The following is an 18,696-nucleotide window of genomic DNA, read 5'->3' as shown; positions in this document are numbered from 1 at the left end:
ATTATATAGAGAATTTTAATGCCAGCTACTCTTATCACAAAGATTAAAAGATGAACAATAAATAAAGATGGGGCTTCCCTCAAACCTAGAAGGTTAAGGTAAGCATGTAAGAAACAGATTTTTGGCTGGACATTAAGAAAGGAATATCTTGTATAATCCATGGAACACATTTCATACTGTTGTGTGGAAAACGGATTCTTAGATCTAAGGAATTTTGTTTGCTCTCTTTTTATTTTTTTTTTTATTTTTCCTTAATTCTGGCATCAAACAGTCATGCTGGCTAATCAAATTAGAGCCTGATGAGTTTAAGGGAATTACAAATTCTCCCATCAAGCGAGGGTACTGCTGCAGACTGTCTCTGGGGAGACAGCTTATTTCCAGAAGCATAATTTGGGAAAAACTCCATGGAGTAACAGACATGAATATGTTTGTAGGGTCTCCTGATTCATGCCCCTTCTGTTCCACAGGAGGACACACAGAGTTAGGATCCTCTAGAATTTTCTCTGCCTTTTAACTTACAGTCTTTTCATCCAAATTCAATCTATTACAGGACTTTCTTGACAAGCTGCTTCAGGTACTGGCATGCTGATTGTTCACAGCTCCAGAAGTCCCATCCAGAAGTTGGGATTCTGATGCCAGTGGGACAGCCATCCCACTGTCCTGTCACTGGACTCTCTCTACTAGTTCTTACTTCCCAGATGCCACTCTTTTTGCATTTTTTTGTTTGTTTGTTTGTTTGTATTTTACTTTTTGGCTCCTTCCTTCCCCACCCTGCTTTTATTCCTTCGGTGCCCAGGGTAACCATCTGGTGTCTACCCAGTTTAATCCCCTATAGTATCTTATTTCATTCCCTTCTGTTTAAGAAAGACTGTTAGGTTTCATCAGAGGAGGAGTGAAATCATTTCATAAGTGCCAAGACCAATAGGAACAGTAGCCAGAAGGCATCACCTGTGGAAGAGTAAAAACAGGACAAACATTGAAGATGTTTTCCCCACAATCTGCCTAAACTAAACACAGACCTAATGAAACTAAAAGCATTATAGGCTGTCAAGGAAGACATGGTGAAAAAGACAACTTTAACTGGGACAGCTTTCTAAAAATTTAGCTTCACTTTTTGTTTAGAATTTTTTTTTTAAACTTTGTCTTATTTGGCAGCAGATCAACAATGAAAACATACCTTGGTTTGCAACCAAAGGAAAAAAATAACTTTCAAAGTGCAAATGAAAACTAAAGTATAGATTATTCCTTCAAAGAAAAAAAAAATTGATTTCAACATCAAAGCACTGTATAAATTCAATGATGTGTCAAAACAATCTCAAAGTATGTGATGCATCTAAAATTTTGTACTTTAGTTCAAATGTTAATTAAGTTAAATGAATTGGCAGCTTAGTAACAGAATAATAGAAAAGATTTACATTCTAAATCAGAAAACAGCAGAAGATCCTAATTTTACAAACTGTCACTAGTCAGACAATACGTAGCATTATTCATCATCTTAAAACGTCAGACCATTTTTTACTTAATCTGTTTTATGTATTTTCTAATTAAATTCTATTAAAAGAATGCAAATAAATCACCAGCATAAAAACAATAAGATGTTTCTGTAAACATGAGAATACTCTGTCAAATTTAAAGTAATAATTTAAAAGTCTAGATGTTAATTTAATATTTCCATTATTTCTCCATAGGTATTTCTCCATAAGAATTCCTATAAGAAATTCTAGAATTCCTATGAAGAAATACACACATTATTTCTATTCCATCTGAACCTCACATCTTCAGTGACCTTCCTTCACTGGAAAACTAGATGATCCACTCTTAGGTTCTTTCCATCCCCACCCCAATGTGACCACTTTGGGTGCAACATATGGCTAAGATGAGCAGCTGCTCATCTTAGCCATATATATCTCCTTCATTGTTCATATGTTCTGTTGCTTCTTACTTTAGCTTTAGATATACAGGTACTTTTTAGTCTATATTCATAGTTGTGTGCATGCACTATGTGATGAATTAGAGCTGAGCAGATGGAAAGGAATATGAATTCATATGATGACAATAAATATAAAGGAAGGAAGAAGTTGTATAAGGTATGTCTCCTGATGTAAAATCATACTCTGTGGTCTCCATTCTGTTTAATTCCTTATGAATATCCAGAAGGCAGATTTCAATAACAATTAATGTAACATCTGTGGAGTTCGATCCTGTAATAGGAACAATACTCAGAATGAACAAGCTGAAACTAATTAGGTAGAGATAGTAAGTAGGAAGGAAAGAACAACTGGGAATAGTTTTGCAGAGGTCAGAAATGTTACTGCAAGTGAATGAACTTAATAAATCATATAATTAGTAAAGCATCACTATTATCAGCAGCTGTCACCTGATAAAAGTAAGGAAAGCTATTGAAGTGGCTTCAAATGACCAATGTGTGATTTTGAATACTTCCCTTCTCTCTCACAAGTCAATATCAAGGTCATTTCCTATTTATCTGAAGGGACCAAAGAGAAGATTGTGCTGTTACTACCTAGCTACTTGAGAATACAGATGAGGAGATGCATCTCACCAACATGGCTTTTGTCAAAAAAGAATACCGAGGATCTCCCTAACATGAGAGTGAGTAGAGGGAGAAAAAATCCCAAATCTCCAAACATTTAATAGCAGTTTAAATATGTTTCCTACCCGATTTATTCACTATCTCTTCCCCCACCTCCCCCAGATATTAGATAAGGTAGACTCCTTTCTCTTGCTAGCTGTCTCACCGACCTCTCAACAGAGTGGCGCTTATAATGAATGGATCTTATTTTGATGAATCTGACACTGGATTTAAATTCCACTTTCCTGATATGTATAATAAGATAAAATATAGATAAAATATAATAATGAGTATTATATTGTATATATACAATTGCGTATGTATGTATATATATGTATGTACTGTTTTTATATATATATATATATATATATATATATATATATACACACATTATACACACATACTGTGGGGTGTCTGTGAAGGCTTAACAATGCTTTTCTTGTATTCCTGGCTTGGAAAGGTCCTTCTAATATACAAAGCACCTTATGGAAGTGGTCTTTGATTGTACAGTAACTGGCATTGTCAGGTTTCAAAAAATTCACCACTGTTTGCATGCAGAAAAGTGAAGAATGTGTAGCTTTCCGTATGAATTGCTTTCCATAATAAATGTGAAACAAGCACTAGCTTTTGCTTTACTATCCCATTTTTGTTAAAATACAAATCAAATGAAAAATGACAGGTGACTACACTGCAGTCAGCCCACAGCATAACTGGACTGAAAGCAGGTTTCTGTGTTGTCCAAGACAGGACTCAGAAAATAAAACAATAATTAGTCATAGAAAGCATTAAATACAGGCTTTAATCCCAATTTATCTATATATCACAACTGATGCTTCAATAACACTAGTAAAATTATTACATAAAACAGCAGTTCTTTCAGCCGCTGTTCAGAAAGTTTTATCTGCTTAAAATCACCTTCCCTAGAGCATGTACAAAAGAATGATTTAAAATAGAAGGCGAGAACTTAATTTTTATGCATCATTTCTTCATGAAAAACAATCAGTGTAAGAAAGAGTTTCATGAAAGTTCGGTTTAGGACGCCATTTAGTTAATTAACTGAGCCATTTTCATTAGCAAACTCAATATTGACTTTAAAACAAAATCTATGTAATTTCTTTCAAGTGATGAATATTTATGAACCATGGTGTCTCTGACAAATGTGGAATAAAGGCTATACTACTAGAGGAAGATGAAAGCAGTCTACTAAAAATACATACAGAATTTTATTTTCGGTGTCACCAGTGTTTCATGTTTCCCTGTAAGGGATCTGACCTTGGCACATGTTTTTCAGGCTTTTTTTAAAAAACAACAACAACAATACCACCACCACCACCAACAACAAAACAACAACAACAAAAAACTTCTTAAGTAGGTATTTGTAATATTCACAAGCTTTATTTTTATTTTAAAAGAAAAAGAAAAAAAAGTCCATTGATTCAGATGACTAAAGTAATCCACAAATGCAGTGCACCAAATATTTTTCTGCTTCATCTGCCTGTCTAGCTTTAAACAAACAAACAAACAAACAACAACAACAAAAAAAAAACAACAGACAAACATATCCCCCTAACCCGATGATTTATTTTGTTTTTCTTACATGGTAATATGATGATTTATATCACAATCATCTGAATATCTATATGCTTTAATAGTTATAACTAATTGACATTCATTCTGTTGTATACTGTCTTGGTGATCTTCCTTTGACAAGGGCATTTTCTGAGCACAAGACCCTCCACCTTTGTCGAATAATCTGGTCCACAACTTTCTTTTATTTATCCCTTTCTTTGTCCCATACTGAATTCCAGAAATCCAAAAGAAAACATAAAAGGTTCACAATATGATTCCTGCAGCCACTCTTTATCTTGACACAAGACAAACAAATAATAATAAAATACCCATATAATTGGTATTCTGCCTAATTGGTTACCTTGAAGCTGTCAGTCGATGTTCTCTTCTCACAGGAAGTGGAGCCTGACTTACATAAGCGAAGAAGAAGAGAAAATGGCAGGCCATAGTACTGCTCAGCAAACAGCTAGATGTACTGCTGTGGTTTCCCATAGTAACACATTACTCTGGGTCAGACAGCTTATCATACCACATAAAGACCAATCTCTTCTCACAGCTTGGCAAATTGAACATAGTAGTCCTATTTCTACTTTTGGTCATTCCTTGTGACAGAGACCTTCCTGTCTGCTGCTGTGTCTCATCATCCTTTTCTGCAACCCTCCTTTTTAAGAATTATGTTATCTGACTGCTTTACTTTCAAGACCATGCCCAATGGTCTTGACTTCCATGTGTAATCATCTCAGAGTGGCAATCATTCAGTAGCTAATTAAGCACATGATACTTTCTTCCATGCTGTTGCCTACATCTGAGAGAAGCTTCCCAAAACTGCCAGGAATTTTCTAAAAAATGTCATCTGCCTGACAAGCAAAATGAAGTCAAAAGGCATTGCAATGAAACAAATTACAAATATTTATACAGCATGTAGTACCATTAGTACCTTAAAATGCAAGCTATTAACTTAGTATCATTATTGGGTTTGCTCACGGAGTCCTTTATAGGAACAACAACAACAACAAAAGATTGGTGTTTTGCTTGGTAGAGAAAATGGATATAATTGGAACTAAGACTTGTAACACAGCAATAAAATCAATATGAAACAGCAATTTCTGGTATTAGACAAATATGTTCTATAATGTACAGATAAACTATATTATATTTCCACAATAAATAAACAGGGGTATCTTTTGCATTATCTTTGCACAGCTTAGATAAATTTCAATGGGATGGAATTTTGTCTACAGCTATTTGTAGATGTAACAGGAAATTTATGGAATTTCCTAGCAATGAAGAATTTATTCTATTAAAAATTGTAGAAAAATAAAAATATGGTGGTACTCCAATTCTAGTGAATGATCCTACCTAGCAACTAGTGAGCTAACATGACTGATAGAAAACAATTAACAATTTGATTAGTTTGATTAGTTTGATTTCATTATCAGTTGGTTTTCAATAAATATCTGTTTAGCACTTTGAGAGAGGTGACAACTTTTCAATTTTAAGAAACATGCAACTAATAGAAAAAATGAGAGTGTGAGAGTTACCTTAGATAAACAGTGCTCAATGTAGAATTAAATTCAGTATCATAATAACAGGCAATTCTCTGTGTAATGCTGATGCCTAATTTTCTAAAAGATGATTTTTAAATTCTGAGAAAAATGGCCAACAAAAGGCTAGGGAAGAAGAAAGGGGAGGTTTAACTTTAAGGCTATTTCAGACTATTTTGTTTGTGAAATATTAATTATATAGGCTCGTTGCAATACAGAAAGACCTAAATAAACCTATAAACTTTTTAAGCAGCAAATAGCAAAACTTTGGTTTTAGATTCCTACAGTCTTCCTTGACAAAAATGCATAAAAGATCTGACATACAACAGGAGGGTCTGCTGGGAACTAAAATTTAGAAAAGTTCAAATCACTGTAAGTGGCTCATTGCTATGTGAGAGTATGTGAATCATTGGTTACCACATGTGAAATATCTCTTGCATATGTGATTATTGTAGTGCAGAAATGTGTGAAAGGATTTGCTTAAAATGTTTTATTTGAAATCAGGTATTTCAGCTAGATCAATACTACTTCAATATAAACTGTCAGCACAAATGTCTTTACAAAACATACTTTTTATATTCAAAGTATTTAGCGTAACTCCTTAAATATATGAAAATATATTCCAAATTCATATCCAAAACACAAAAAGACAGAAATTTCCTCTACTAAAAGATGCCATAAAATATGTTGGCAAAGTAGTATTGTATATATACATACATTTAATCATTGTCCAGCCTGAATTCCATTTTTCCATTTTCAATCCTGGTGCAACTTTGTGTCATTCCCACATGCTCTGTCATCAGATACTATGGAGCAGAGACCAGTGCCCCTCTCTCAGGTTCATCGCCTCAGAAAATTGTAGAGAGCAATGAAGTTACCTCTGAGCCTCCTCTTCTCCAGACTAGACAACCCAAGAGCCCTCAACCTCTCCTCAAAAGACAAGTCTTCCATCCCTTTAAGTAGCTTTAAGGTCCTCCTATGGATGCATTCAAATATCTTAATAGCATTTTTATACCGTGGAGCCCAGAACTGTACACAATATTCAAGCTGAGGCTGCACCAGCACTAAATACACTGGGAGAATCACAGCTCTTGACTATGGCTATGCTGTGTTCAGTGCACCCAAAAATGTGGTTTGCCCTCTTGGCTGCACTGTGGTTCATGTTCAGCCAAACAGCACTCCCAGATCCCTCTCTGCACAGCTGTCCTCCAGCCACTTGTCCCCAAAACTTGGCCACTTAGGAGTGAGAAAAGTAGAGACTTGCCATTTTGATGATAAATAGATATATTAATTCAACAAGAATATCAGAAGAAGATTACAGGGTAGAGATAAGGGGTCCTGAGGGAAATAGCTGTAGAGTACCTCAACTTCAACAGAGATCAATTTGCTGATCTCTTCTGTCTGGTGACCAGCGATCAGACCCAAGGAAATGGCACAAAGCTGCAACAAGGGTGGATCAGACTGGGTGTTAGGAAAAGGTTCTTCACTGAGAACAGGTGGTTGGGCACTGGAACAGGCTCCCCAGAGAAGTGGTCACTGCATCAAGCCCATTGGAGTTCAACAAGTATTTGGACAACCTTAGACCTATGGTATGATTTTGGGGTAGTTCTTTGTGGAGCCAGGAAGTGGAATCAAACCTTTGTACCCTGAACTGGTGGAAGGGGATGGGGAGCAGAATGTGGCCCTCACTATCCATGAAGAAATGGTTGGCGACCTGCTACAGCACTTGGATGTATGCAAGTCGATGGGGCCAGATGGGATCCACCCAAGGATACTGAGAGAACTGGCGGAGGAGCTGGCCAAGCCGCTTACCATCATTTTATCAGCAGTCCTGGCTGTCGGGGGAGGTCCCAGTTGACTGGCGGCTAGCAAACGTGATGCCCATCTACAAGAAGGGCCAGAGGGCAGACCTGGGAAACTATAGGCCTGTCAGTTTGACCTCAGTGCCACGGAAGCTCTTGGAGCAGATTATCTTGAGAGTCATCACGCTCCACTTGCAGGGCAAGCAGGCGATCAGGCCCAGTCAGCATGGGTTTATGAAAGGCAGGTCCTGCTTGACGAACCTGATCTCCTTCTATGACAAAGTGACACGCTGGATGGATGAGGGAAAGGCTGTGGATGTGGTCTACCTTGACTTCAGCAAGGCTTTTGACACCGTCTCCCACAGCATTCTCCTCAAGAAACTGGCTGCTCGTGGCTTGGACTGGCGTATGCTTCGTTGGGTTAGAAACTGGCTGGATAGCCGGGCCCAAAGAGTTGTGGTGAATGGAGTCAAATCCAGTTGGAGACCGGTCACTAGTGGCGTTCCCCAGGGCTTGGTGCTGGGGCCAGTCCTCTTTAATATCTTTATCAATGATCTGGATAAGGGGATTGAGTGCACCCTCAGTAAGTTCACAGATGACACCAAGTTAGGTGCGTGTGTCGATCTGCTCGAGGGTAGAAAGGCTCTGCAGGAGGATCTGGATAGGCTGCACTGATGGGCTGAGGTCAACTGTATGGAGTTCAACAAGGCCAAGTGCCGGGTCCTGCACCTGGGGTGCAATAACCCCAAGCACAGCTACAGGCTGGGAGATGAGTGGTTGGAAAGCTGCCTGGTGGAGAAAGACCTGGGAGTATTGGTTGATAGTCGGCTGAATATGAGCCAACAGTGTGCTCAGGTGGCCAAGAAGGCCAACAGCATCCTGGCTTGCATAAGAAGCAGTGTGGCCAGCAGGGCTAGGGAAGTGATTGTCCCCCTATACTCGGCTCTGGTGAGGCCGCACCTCGAGTACTGTGTTCAGTTTTGGGCCCCTCGCTACAAGAAGGACATCGAGGTGCTTGAGCAAGTCCAGAGAAGGGCGACGAAGCTGGTGAGGGGCCTGGAGAACAAGTCCTACGAGGAGCGGCTGAGGGAGCTGGGCTTGTTCAGCCTGGAGAAAAGGAGGCTCAGGGGCGACCTTATCGCTCTCTGTAAGTACATGTACCTTAAAGGAGGCTGTAGCGAGCTGGGGGTTAGTCTATTCTCCCACATGCCTGGTGACAGGACGAGGGGGAACAGGCTAAAGTTGCGCCAGGGGCGTTTTAGGTTGGATATTAGGAAGAACTTCTAACTTCTTTACTGAGCGGGTTGTGAGGCATTGGAATGGGCTGCCCAGGGAAGTGGTGGAGTCACCATCCCTGGAGGTCTTTAAAAGATGTTTAGATGTTGAACTTAGCGATATGGTTTAGTGGAGGACTTGTTAGTGTTAGGTCAGAGGTTGGACTCGATGATCTTGAGGTCTCTTCCAACCTAGATATTGTGATTCTGTGAAAAACTTGTCTCAGCGGAAATTAAGAACACATATTCAGTAGAATGTCACAAAAGCCCTTGATATGGTGTAATTATTGCCTGATTGCTGCAAAAAACATTTTGAACATCATAACTTTTTCCTTGAACGGACTTCAGAATGATTAATTGTTTCAAATGAGAGTAAACAACATACTGTAGTAGGAGAATATTTATTAATATTTAACAAGAGAGAGAAATTGATGGTGCTATTAATAAAAAGAAAGCAATTGTATATTTCTCTGCAGGACTCCAGATTTAACGTAAAACAGTGCTACTAACAACTTTTACAATGTTTTAAACCTTCAGAATGCTGCAATATCACCAAGTAATTTATTTTTACAATATTCCCATGAGATACGGGGTTGCTCATAGGAAAACAGAGCAGCTGGAAATTTAAACAACTTTGTTGGCATTTCCAGACTGTGGGAAGTGACAAGATAAAAATGGTCTCTGTAAAGTACCTTACCCAAATATACCATCTATCAGGGATTTACAGCTCTAAAATTTTCCTTTTTTTCTGATGCTGTGCTACTGCATCTATTTATCAGAGTATTTTATCATGTGTGGGGAGAACGCAACTTTTTCTTTGTAAACTACCTTTGACTCAAAGTTTTGTTGGATGCAACAACTATGTGTTTTCCACTAATACCTTGAATGATAAAAACGAGCTACAAAACTACAAGATTTGAGACCTTTTGTAGGGAAGAAAAAAAAAAAACAAACAAAAAACACCATTAATAATAATAAAATAAAATTAGAGTTTAAACTGAAAAGGCAGCAATTATATCAAATCCCTGCTTTTTTTTGTTTGTGTGTTTGTTGTTTTTTAATATTGTAAAATGCAGTTCTTGTTAAAATAAATAAATAAATCAGTGAGTATTATACCACAGCAATATTTACCTCATTGGAATCTCACTTGTATTTTCTTTGGAGTTAGATTTTCCAGGTTTAAAAAACACTGCATCCAAATTTTAAACTTATATCAGATTAGAATTGATTTGTTAGTATAAGCCTGATTTGCTATCATTTTTTTTATTATTATTTTTTTTTTAATAGATGGCAAATAATAAAATCTTTCAGTCTAAGATAAACCATTTCATTTTCTTCCATCTGCAGTGAATGTGTATACTTACATTGATTGTGGACACTCATACATCTATTATGACACACCTAAATGACTTCATCTAACTGAACTTCAGAAAACAAACAAACAAACAGATGTCTCCTGTCTCCTTATGTCTTATGATAGTCTCCAGTTCTTTTTGACAGTGGTCATTAGGATGACTTACAGTATAGCATGTAAAGTGGAACAAAAACTGATGTCTGAAGTCATTAAAATGACTAAAAATGCCATTGATTAGCAAGTAGGGCCCAATTCCTAATGTGGTCTGTCTTCTATAACACATGCAATCCACTGTATCCAGCATAGCTAAGAATCTCGGTAGTTTTAAATCAATATAGCCAGAAGAACTTCAGTGTATGTAGCTTAAAAGAACTGAAAAGAAAAGGGCTTTTTTACCTGCTTGGAAATTGGAAATAAAACAGACATTCTTATTAGGCTACAAATGCTTTAATCTCATTTCAAATCAAAAGCACAGAAATCCAACTGTAGCTTTTTTTTTTTCAAAGATATCTTCCTGTTCATCCCACAAACAGTAATAGTAGCAATTATAGTAGTTTCAACTGCAAACTCAAACTAAGTTACAATAACATGCTGAAAATTTGATGTCATCACAAGTAATAGGTGAATAATTACTACTCAAGGCAAGCTACATGAACTATAACCTTGTTATGACTTTGTCTTCCTGCACTTTCTAGGTCCATCTGTTTTTCTCTGCACTTGGTCAACCAAGCCAAGAAGACCTATACTTCTCCTGGTGGTACAGAAAATGTTCACAAATTACAGCCATGTCACTCCACTCCAATTTCTTTTTTGTCTATATAGCACAACAAATTGATTTGCTGTGGCAGTAAACAGTGAAATGGTCTCTTCAGTGTCTAGTAATTAGTTCTAATAGTAGCAGACAAATTAAAAGGCAGAAAAAATGTCTCCATCAGGCACTTATAATAACCTTCATAATACATACAGTAGATGTTGTGAAGACTAAGGTGGATAAATGAGAAGAATGCTGATTTTGGCATCCAGCTTACTTTCGGATAATCTAGCTCATCCCTCTTGGCTGACACCAGACCAAGAATATTATTAAAGAGTAATAAACTCCTTCCAGCAAACCTCTGATTCCATGGTTCACTGGTCTCAGACCTAATCTATCAATCCATTTACTGCACACTAAAAGGTAAGAAACCCATTACAGATCTGTTATATGCCCTGGCAGGTGGTATATGACAAGAACTGAATTCATCACAAACTCCAGTGCCTAGTACCCCTTTTGTATGCTTTGAAGCGCTAGGTGGCTAGCTTACTTGGCTATCACAGCAGAAGATACTTTGAGCTTTGAAAATAAATGAAAATTCTTGATGTGAAGACATAAAAATGGTTATAAAACACTTCATTTTTCATATTATTAAGACTTCACAAAGACAGAGTTATTTTCATTTTTACAAGAAATACTGACTTTGGAGAGGGTATAATAAGTAAAACCAGGCTAAAATTTAAAAGTCATGCTTTCAAATGTAGGCTTTAATCTTCATTCTCTGCTTAAACTGTATCTGAGGTAGTGGCCTACTAGAATCACTATTCAATAAAGGTGTCTGAAGAAATGTCGTTTTAAATTTATGACTATATAAAGGAAGAAAAACTCTTCATGTATCTATTCTCAAGGTCATCAGCACATGATATAAACACGTAAAAGCAAAGACAATACTGAAGCAAAAGAAAAAAAAAAAAAAAAGCTTCTTTTATGTGACTGCAATTCCTTTCATACTCAATTTATTTTCTCAGCTTATTTCCATTGCTGTAGGGTAACCGTTTCTTTGACTCTAGAGAAGGTTTGAACATGACTTATTTCAAATATGTCACCTTGAAGGTTAAAACTCACAATGTTGTTGCCCCTTCCACCGTTTGGCAGATCAAAGCAAAACAAAAATTTGTCATAAACTTAGGAGATATTTGGCTACATTTTCAACTGGTAATTTTTGATTGTCACAGCTTCTCTAAAGTAAACAGAATTACTCCAGCATATACCAAATAAGGAGCTACCTTATGTTATTTATGTAACTGTCAAGTACATTTTGTATTTTCAACATAATATCATCCTGCAAGATGAGATAATCAGAAACGGTAGATTGTTACACATTCCTTCCTAGCACAGATGCCAGAAAACAAAACAAATAGCTGGAAACAAAGGATTCAAGCTTAAGATATACTCTTAGACGGTAATGGAGGGACAGAGAAGCCCCAGAGGAATCTCTGCGCTGGTGAGGCTTGCCCACTGGGCTTTGAGGAACAGGAAAAATATATCCTCATCAAAACAACTGACTACAGAACCATCCTGCTACAGTGACCTACTGAAGATCACCTAATATAAATGTGCCAGAGCTGTGAGGTTTGGCTCACAGTAAAATCTGTGTGGGTTGGTGTAGTGGATTTACGTGGCAAGGTTTTGGTAGCAGGGAGCCATAGGGGTGGTTTCTGTGAGAAAGATCTAGAAGCTGCCCCATGTTTGGGAAGGGCCCCATTGTTTTCCAGATCCGAGCCAATAAGCGATGTTGTTTTGCGCCTCTGTGAGAGCATATTTAAGACAGGGAAAAAGCGCTGCGCCACACAGCAGCCGGGAGTGAGAAACAGCTTGCATGTGCCAAGGTCAGTGTAGAGGAAGGGGGAGAGGTGCTCCAGGCGCCGGAGCAGAAGTCCCCTGCGGCCTGTGGTGAGGACCATGGTGAAGCAGGATGTCCCCCTGCAGCCCATGGAGTACCACGGTGGAGCAGGGTTCCATGCTGCAGCCCGTGGAGGAGACCACGGTGGAGCAGGTGGCCCTGCACCGACGGAGGCTGCCGCCTGTGGAAGACCCCTGCCAGAGCAGATTCCGGGCCGGACCTGTAGCCCGTGGAGAGGAGACCACGCAGGAGCAGGTGACCCGGCAGGAGCTGCTGCCCGTAGGGGAGCCAGGTTGGAGCAGTTTTCTCCTGAGGGATGGACCCCGTGGTACGGACCCATATCTGGAGCAGTTCTGGAAGAGCTGCTGCCTGTGGGAAGCCCACGCCGGATCAGTTCATCAAGGACTGCATCCCGTGGGTGGGACCCCACAGCACAGGGGACGAGAGTGACCGAGAAGGAGCGGCAGAGAAGAAGTGCTGTAGACTGACCATAACCCCCAATCCCCCTGTTCCCCTGCGCCGCTCGGGGGGAGGAGGTGGAAGAGGGTGGATGGGGGGGGAAGGTGCTTTTGGTTTGCTTTTTCCTTTGTTTTCTCACTTCTCTCGCTTGTTAGTAATAGGCAATAAATCTTACTATCTCCTTATGCCGAGTCTGTTTTGCCCGTTACAATAATTATTGCGTGATTTTCTCGTCCTTATCTCAATCCTTGAGCCCTTTTCACATATTTTCTCCCCATTCCTCTTTGAGGAGGGGGAGTGAGAGAGCGGCTGTGGTGGAGCTCGGCTGCCCACTCGAGCGGAACCACGACAGTTGGTCTTTTTTATTTTTATTTTTATTTTTTTTTACATTGACTTTTCAAGATCATCTGAGAAACAAAACACCTTCAGAGAAACATTTGAAAATCTCACTTAACATGTAAGGATTTGAATGTCATAATTGTCAAACTAATTTTCTCTTTATTAAAAAATAAATTGCATTTTCAACGTCCTTTAAATTCAGCAACTAAGGCAGAGTGAGCACTATTTTATTTTATATATCTCCATAGGTAGACAACTGAAATTGAAATAGTGCAGTTCAGTAATGATCACAAAGAAAAGTTCAATGTTCTTGGTTTAGTCCCTTTTATCTATAAATGAAATTTTCACCTGGTAAATTCCAAGCTTAATGTCTTGCCGGAATCATTACTTAGGTCTGTTGCAGCTTGTAAAGAGAATGATTTACGTTATCCACCATATTTCATACAAATAATTTCATACTAATAATTTCAACAGCATTCATAGTTATTTGGGTTGCTCTGCCTATGATGAGTAACCTGGATATTTTCTCTATTAGCAAGCAGAAAGTGGAAGTACCTAAGTTCTTAGATATGACTTTCATACAGAGAAATTAGTTTTTCTTAGAACGTTAGTGCTATTTTACTTAAAAATAAAAGCAAACAAACAAACAAAAAAACCCACACACAACAAACAACAACAACAACCACACATATTTTTGCCTGAAAGCTAATGATTTTTTAATATTACAGCACAGATATTCAAATCATGGTTCTTAAATTCAGCTACATATATCCTTATATCAGCTAGTAAATAGCACTAGCTTTGATTTTGAAGTGTTCTGAATTCTTTGATATACATTGATTTCAGAAAACCATTCTGTAGAGAAAGGGATACTTCTGTCCAAGCACCTAAATAATGATTAACGCACCCAACTCCAAATTTATGAATGTGATCAATATTATCCATTTTTGCTTGAGCCATTAGCTAAAAATCTGAAACTTGCCAGACTGTTTCTGTTAAGTAGAAGAAACTAATGAGAATTCCACATCAGATAAATTCCTGTTTATTTACTAGGACTGTACTTGAAATATCAATTATGTGAACATAGTTGAATCAAAAACACAGAACTCTTGACCAGAAGCTGTAGCTTGTCTTTTCAGTAAGGTACTCAGAAGATCTATTTTATCTCCTTTTCACAGATAAACACAGCTAATCCCCCCCCCCCCCACCCCAGCATCCTGGTGACTGTGCCATCAGTCTCTGGGGAAATCCTTCAGCTGCATTTTCTAGATTCTACATTGACCTGTCCTGACCAGACTGATCCATACTTTGTGTGGATTTACATTTTTACATTTCTTTAGATAATGTTTTCTACCATTTCTGCTACATAAGGTCTGTATGGAGAGCACTCTTGATCCATATCTACTATTCATTGTCAACAGTTTCCAACATAAAAACATGCTACTTCAACAATAAAGAACAACACAATCCTACTTTATTTCTTTCCATTGGTATGGAGATCCTAGAAAGCAAAATGAGTGGAACTTTGCTACACTGAAAACAGAACTCAAAACTCATGTTTGGAAGAAGCATGATAGAACATGAATCAGCAGTTGCAGCTTCTACCCCAGTGTTGGGGAGAGGAGAGAACTAGGAAGTGTTTCTAGTAGCAATTTTTAGTAGCAATATTTGCTACTGCATCTCACACACCTGAGTCACAAAATTGGAATATTTGCTGTACCCTTAAAACAACCAGGCTACAAAAATGATGCTCTGCATTCTGCCATTAAGCAGCAGACCTGTAATTTAGGGAGTTAATTTGGATGCAACATTGCTTCAGGCACTCATGATCTTGTGTTGTTACTGTTTCTCACAGCAGTATATTGTACACATTTTTCTTCCACAGGTTCATTATGTGAACAAATGTTTCTGCAGCTTCATCCAGAGAAAAATAATACATAAGAGAAAATATGTAATGCAAATATTTGCTGCCAATTAAAATTTCATATCACAGTTACATCACTAATATGTCTAACCTTTACCAAGCGATGGTTAGCCTCCTTCAGTGCACTCTCAAGCTTATGTTTTCTGTCTGGGTCCAGTGATGCACTTCCAAGTGCTATTCCACCAGATTCATTTAATCGTTTCAGTATTCCCTTGTGTGGCAGCAGCTCTTCAGCTCTTAACTGGAACAGACAAATACAGCAGTTAAGATGAACTGTGGTAGAATTTTCAGCTCCCTTATCTTCACCCTTATTGATTTGTCTATCAGCTAAAGGAATAAACTCAATTCAAGACAAAATAGCCATGGCTTTCTGAATATAGAAGGGCAGAAACCCCAGAAACTGTATTAGTGGATCAAGCCTACAGAGAGATAAACAACCAAATAAGGTGTTTCTAAGGATATTGATCACTGTTGTATGACAAATTTCCACCTCTGGATACTCATTAGCTCATGTATACAGATATTAATAATCTTTCAATATGGTAAATAGTATATTAAAGCCCACTTTGGAGAATGGCTTTTCCATGTTCTGTGCTGTGAACACAATCACCCAGATGGTATGTGGTGAAAAGCCCTCCAGTCCAACCTCATAATTAAGAATGTTCATGTATATTCATAGAAACATCAAGTAAAGACAAAGAAAGCAAGACATCATCTAAATGTACCACTTCTCCATCATGTATGTAGTTACTGCAAGTTATCAAAGTAACTTGATATATCAAGGATAATGCAACTAAAAGATACATCAACACAATCAAGCAGGTATTATATAAGCCACAGTACATTATTCTTTGTTGCATTGGAATATACATGTATTCTCTTGTGTAGCTCCAAAATAAAAGATGGAATGTAAAAATGAGCTACAAATAATTAAAAAAAAAAATGCTAGCACCTTTAATTTTGGACTACTTATTCCTTGGGAATGCTACATTTGGGAAATATTTGTATATAAATAAGAAGTGGGAACTTCATGGATCTAAATAATCAGCTTAAACTTCAAACTTGTAATCATGTCTGGAAATGATAAGATGCATTTAACATCCCATACAGTAGTATCTTTGCCTTCATTCTGAAATCCCTGGCTGTGAAGGCAAGGCCTCACAAATTTTCTGTCCAGCTCACAGATGGACACTAAACAGTGAGATACTAAACAGTGTGATACACAGATGGATACTAAACAGTGAGAGGCATAAACCTAGCACATGATTAAGTCTTCACCATGCACTACTATTTATCCTATCTCTGTCTACTTAGAAAGGAACTTGAAGAAAGATTTTACTAAAGCATTGTTTTTATTTTTTATTGGGTTTTGTTAAATAACATTTAATGTTCTTCAGCGTAGATAATTGATGAATTAAGAAAATGATAATTTAAGAAAACAGTAAATAAAGCTTATAATACCTTTACTTTGCCAAGACAGTCTCTTAACTGGTCTTCATTCCCTGGTTCAAGGGGAATAGCAATGATGCTCTCCGTTTCTTCTAACCATAAAATTAATTTGTTCAAGTCTTCTTGAAATTCTGATAAAATATTCTTTTCTTCCTCTATCCTGTAATAAAAACATGAAATTAATGTTTCCATGTGTTTTTTTGTTTGTTTGTTTGTTTTGAAATGCTCACCCATACTTACAAAAAGACTGGGGAAAAACGATTTCTTATAATTTATATTAATTCTCTTAAAAATTGTGCCATAGATTTTTCCATGCTAAAATTATCAGACCAGTACCCTTTTCATGTGGCATTATTTCAATATATTATTTCAAATACATTTGAAAAGAAATACACAAGTTATAATTTGAAATCTCACCAAATCAGACTTCCAGATATTGCAGAGAGCAGACACACACAGACCAGGAATTGTTCGTAATTCAGCCCAGATTTTTGACTGAACTAACAGCATGGAAGCCCAGTATTAGAAATTTCTAGCACCAAAGTTTCACTAAAATGGATATGTAGAAAGTGCTACTGAAACCCATTTGGACACATTGTACAAACATATATTTTGGTGACTGTGCAATATAGTTTGTGTAAAGCATTCCAGTCCAGATCCACAAAAAGTATGTAAGGTCTGTAGTCCCTACGAAGGAATAGGATAGACAAAACAGACATCTAAGATTAAGAGATAAATCCTATGTCTACAACTCAGCTGTTGATTCTCTCACCCAGGTTCTCTTCACTGAATACAAGCTGTCACTTCTAGGGTGTGATACATGGATTCATCTTAAATAATTACAATAGGAAAAGAGACATTTTGCCTCTACGGACTTTTTCTTTAAAGGGAATCCAGATTGTCAGCTACAACATAACCATTGCAGGTGGCTAAAATCAGATAAGACTTCTTACACCACAACTGTATGAATATACAGAGATGTACGCTTTTGTGCCTAAGTTTCCCAAAGCTATCAAGATACATATGGAAACAATTTCAAGGGCAGCAGGGAAGAGCATTGGCAGAACCTGAACCCTTAGGGACTAACATTAGGAATGTATCTCTTCTGAAGAAGAAAAATTATGTTACAATAAATCACTTATAATTTATCCTCCAAGACTATTCACAAAACTAAGGTTACACTGAGTCTTCCCTGTATGGAAAGATTAAATAATTTGTTACTTAAAGGTTACTTATGATCAAAGCAAAAGATGAAGAATCAGATTATTATTATTAATTATTGTTATTTCCAAATCCAACTGAGTTTGAGAAATTAGGCCATTTATTATGCATAATAAGAGGCTGTATTACTGTTGATAACATAGAATCAGGTCATCACTGTTAATATATTTGTGAATGTTAAAAAAAAAAATAAAAAAAAAAAAGCAGTAACAAAATGGAAATGTCTTTAACTTTCTCTGGTCTCCCATATTTGCCACTTCTCAGGACTGAGCACGAAGTCAGTGCCCTCAGAACACTGATAATTCAGAGGGAATTCAACCTATTTGAAATTATGCCATCTTTTTTTTTTTTTTTTTTTTTTTTTTTTAAGATAGGTTATTTACAGATTTTTATTATTACTAGGAAACTATGTTTTCTAATGGCTGACTTGAGCAAAGAACTCTTTAGAAAAGATACATGAATAAGCTCCAGGCAAAAGAGAATCAATAAAAAGTGTCAGCTTCACATTACCTAACAC

The 18,696-nt window shown here is 37.4% G+C and overlaps 1 protein-coding gene across 9 annotated transcripts in view; it reads right to left on the bottom strand.

Moving 5' to 3' along the window:
• DMD (dystrophin) overlaps nucleotides 1–18,696 on the bottom strand; it is a 958,404-nt gene that overhangs the window by 395,875 nt on the left and 543,833 nt on the right. For all 9 annotated transcript variants that reach the window (XM_032193124.1, XM_032193145.1, XM_032193154.1 and 6 more), the window contains 2 exons: nucleotides 16,971–17,118; nucleotides 15,601–15,750 (listed from right to left, as the gene is read on the bottom strand). In XM_032193124.1, coding sequence (XP_032049015.1) covers nucleotides 15,601–15,750; nucleotides 16,971–17,118 — 298 coding nt within the window. The remainder of the gene's footprint in view (nucleotides 1–15,600; nucleotides 15,751–16,970; nucleotides 17,119–18,696) is intronic.

The sequence above is a fragment of the Aythya fuligula genome, chromosome 1 (genome assembly GCF_009819795.1).
Source record: "Aythya fuligula isolate bAytFul2 chromosome 1, bAytFul2.pri, whole genome shotgun sequence".
Taxonomy (NCBI): domain Eukaryota; kingdom Metazoa; phylum Chordata; class Aves; order Anseriformes; family Anatidae; genus Aythya; species Aythya fuligula.
Note: the sequence above shows the minus strand (reverse complement) of the source record. Positions and strands in the feature narration are given on the sequence as shown.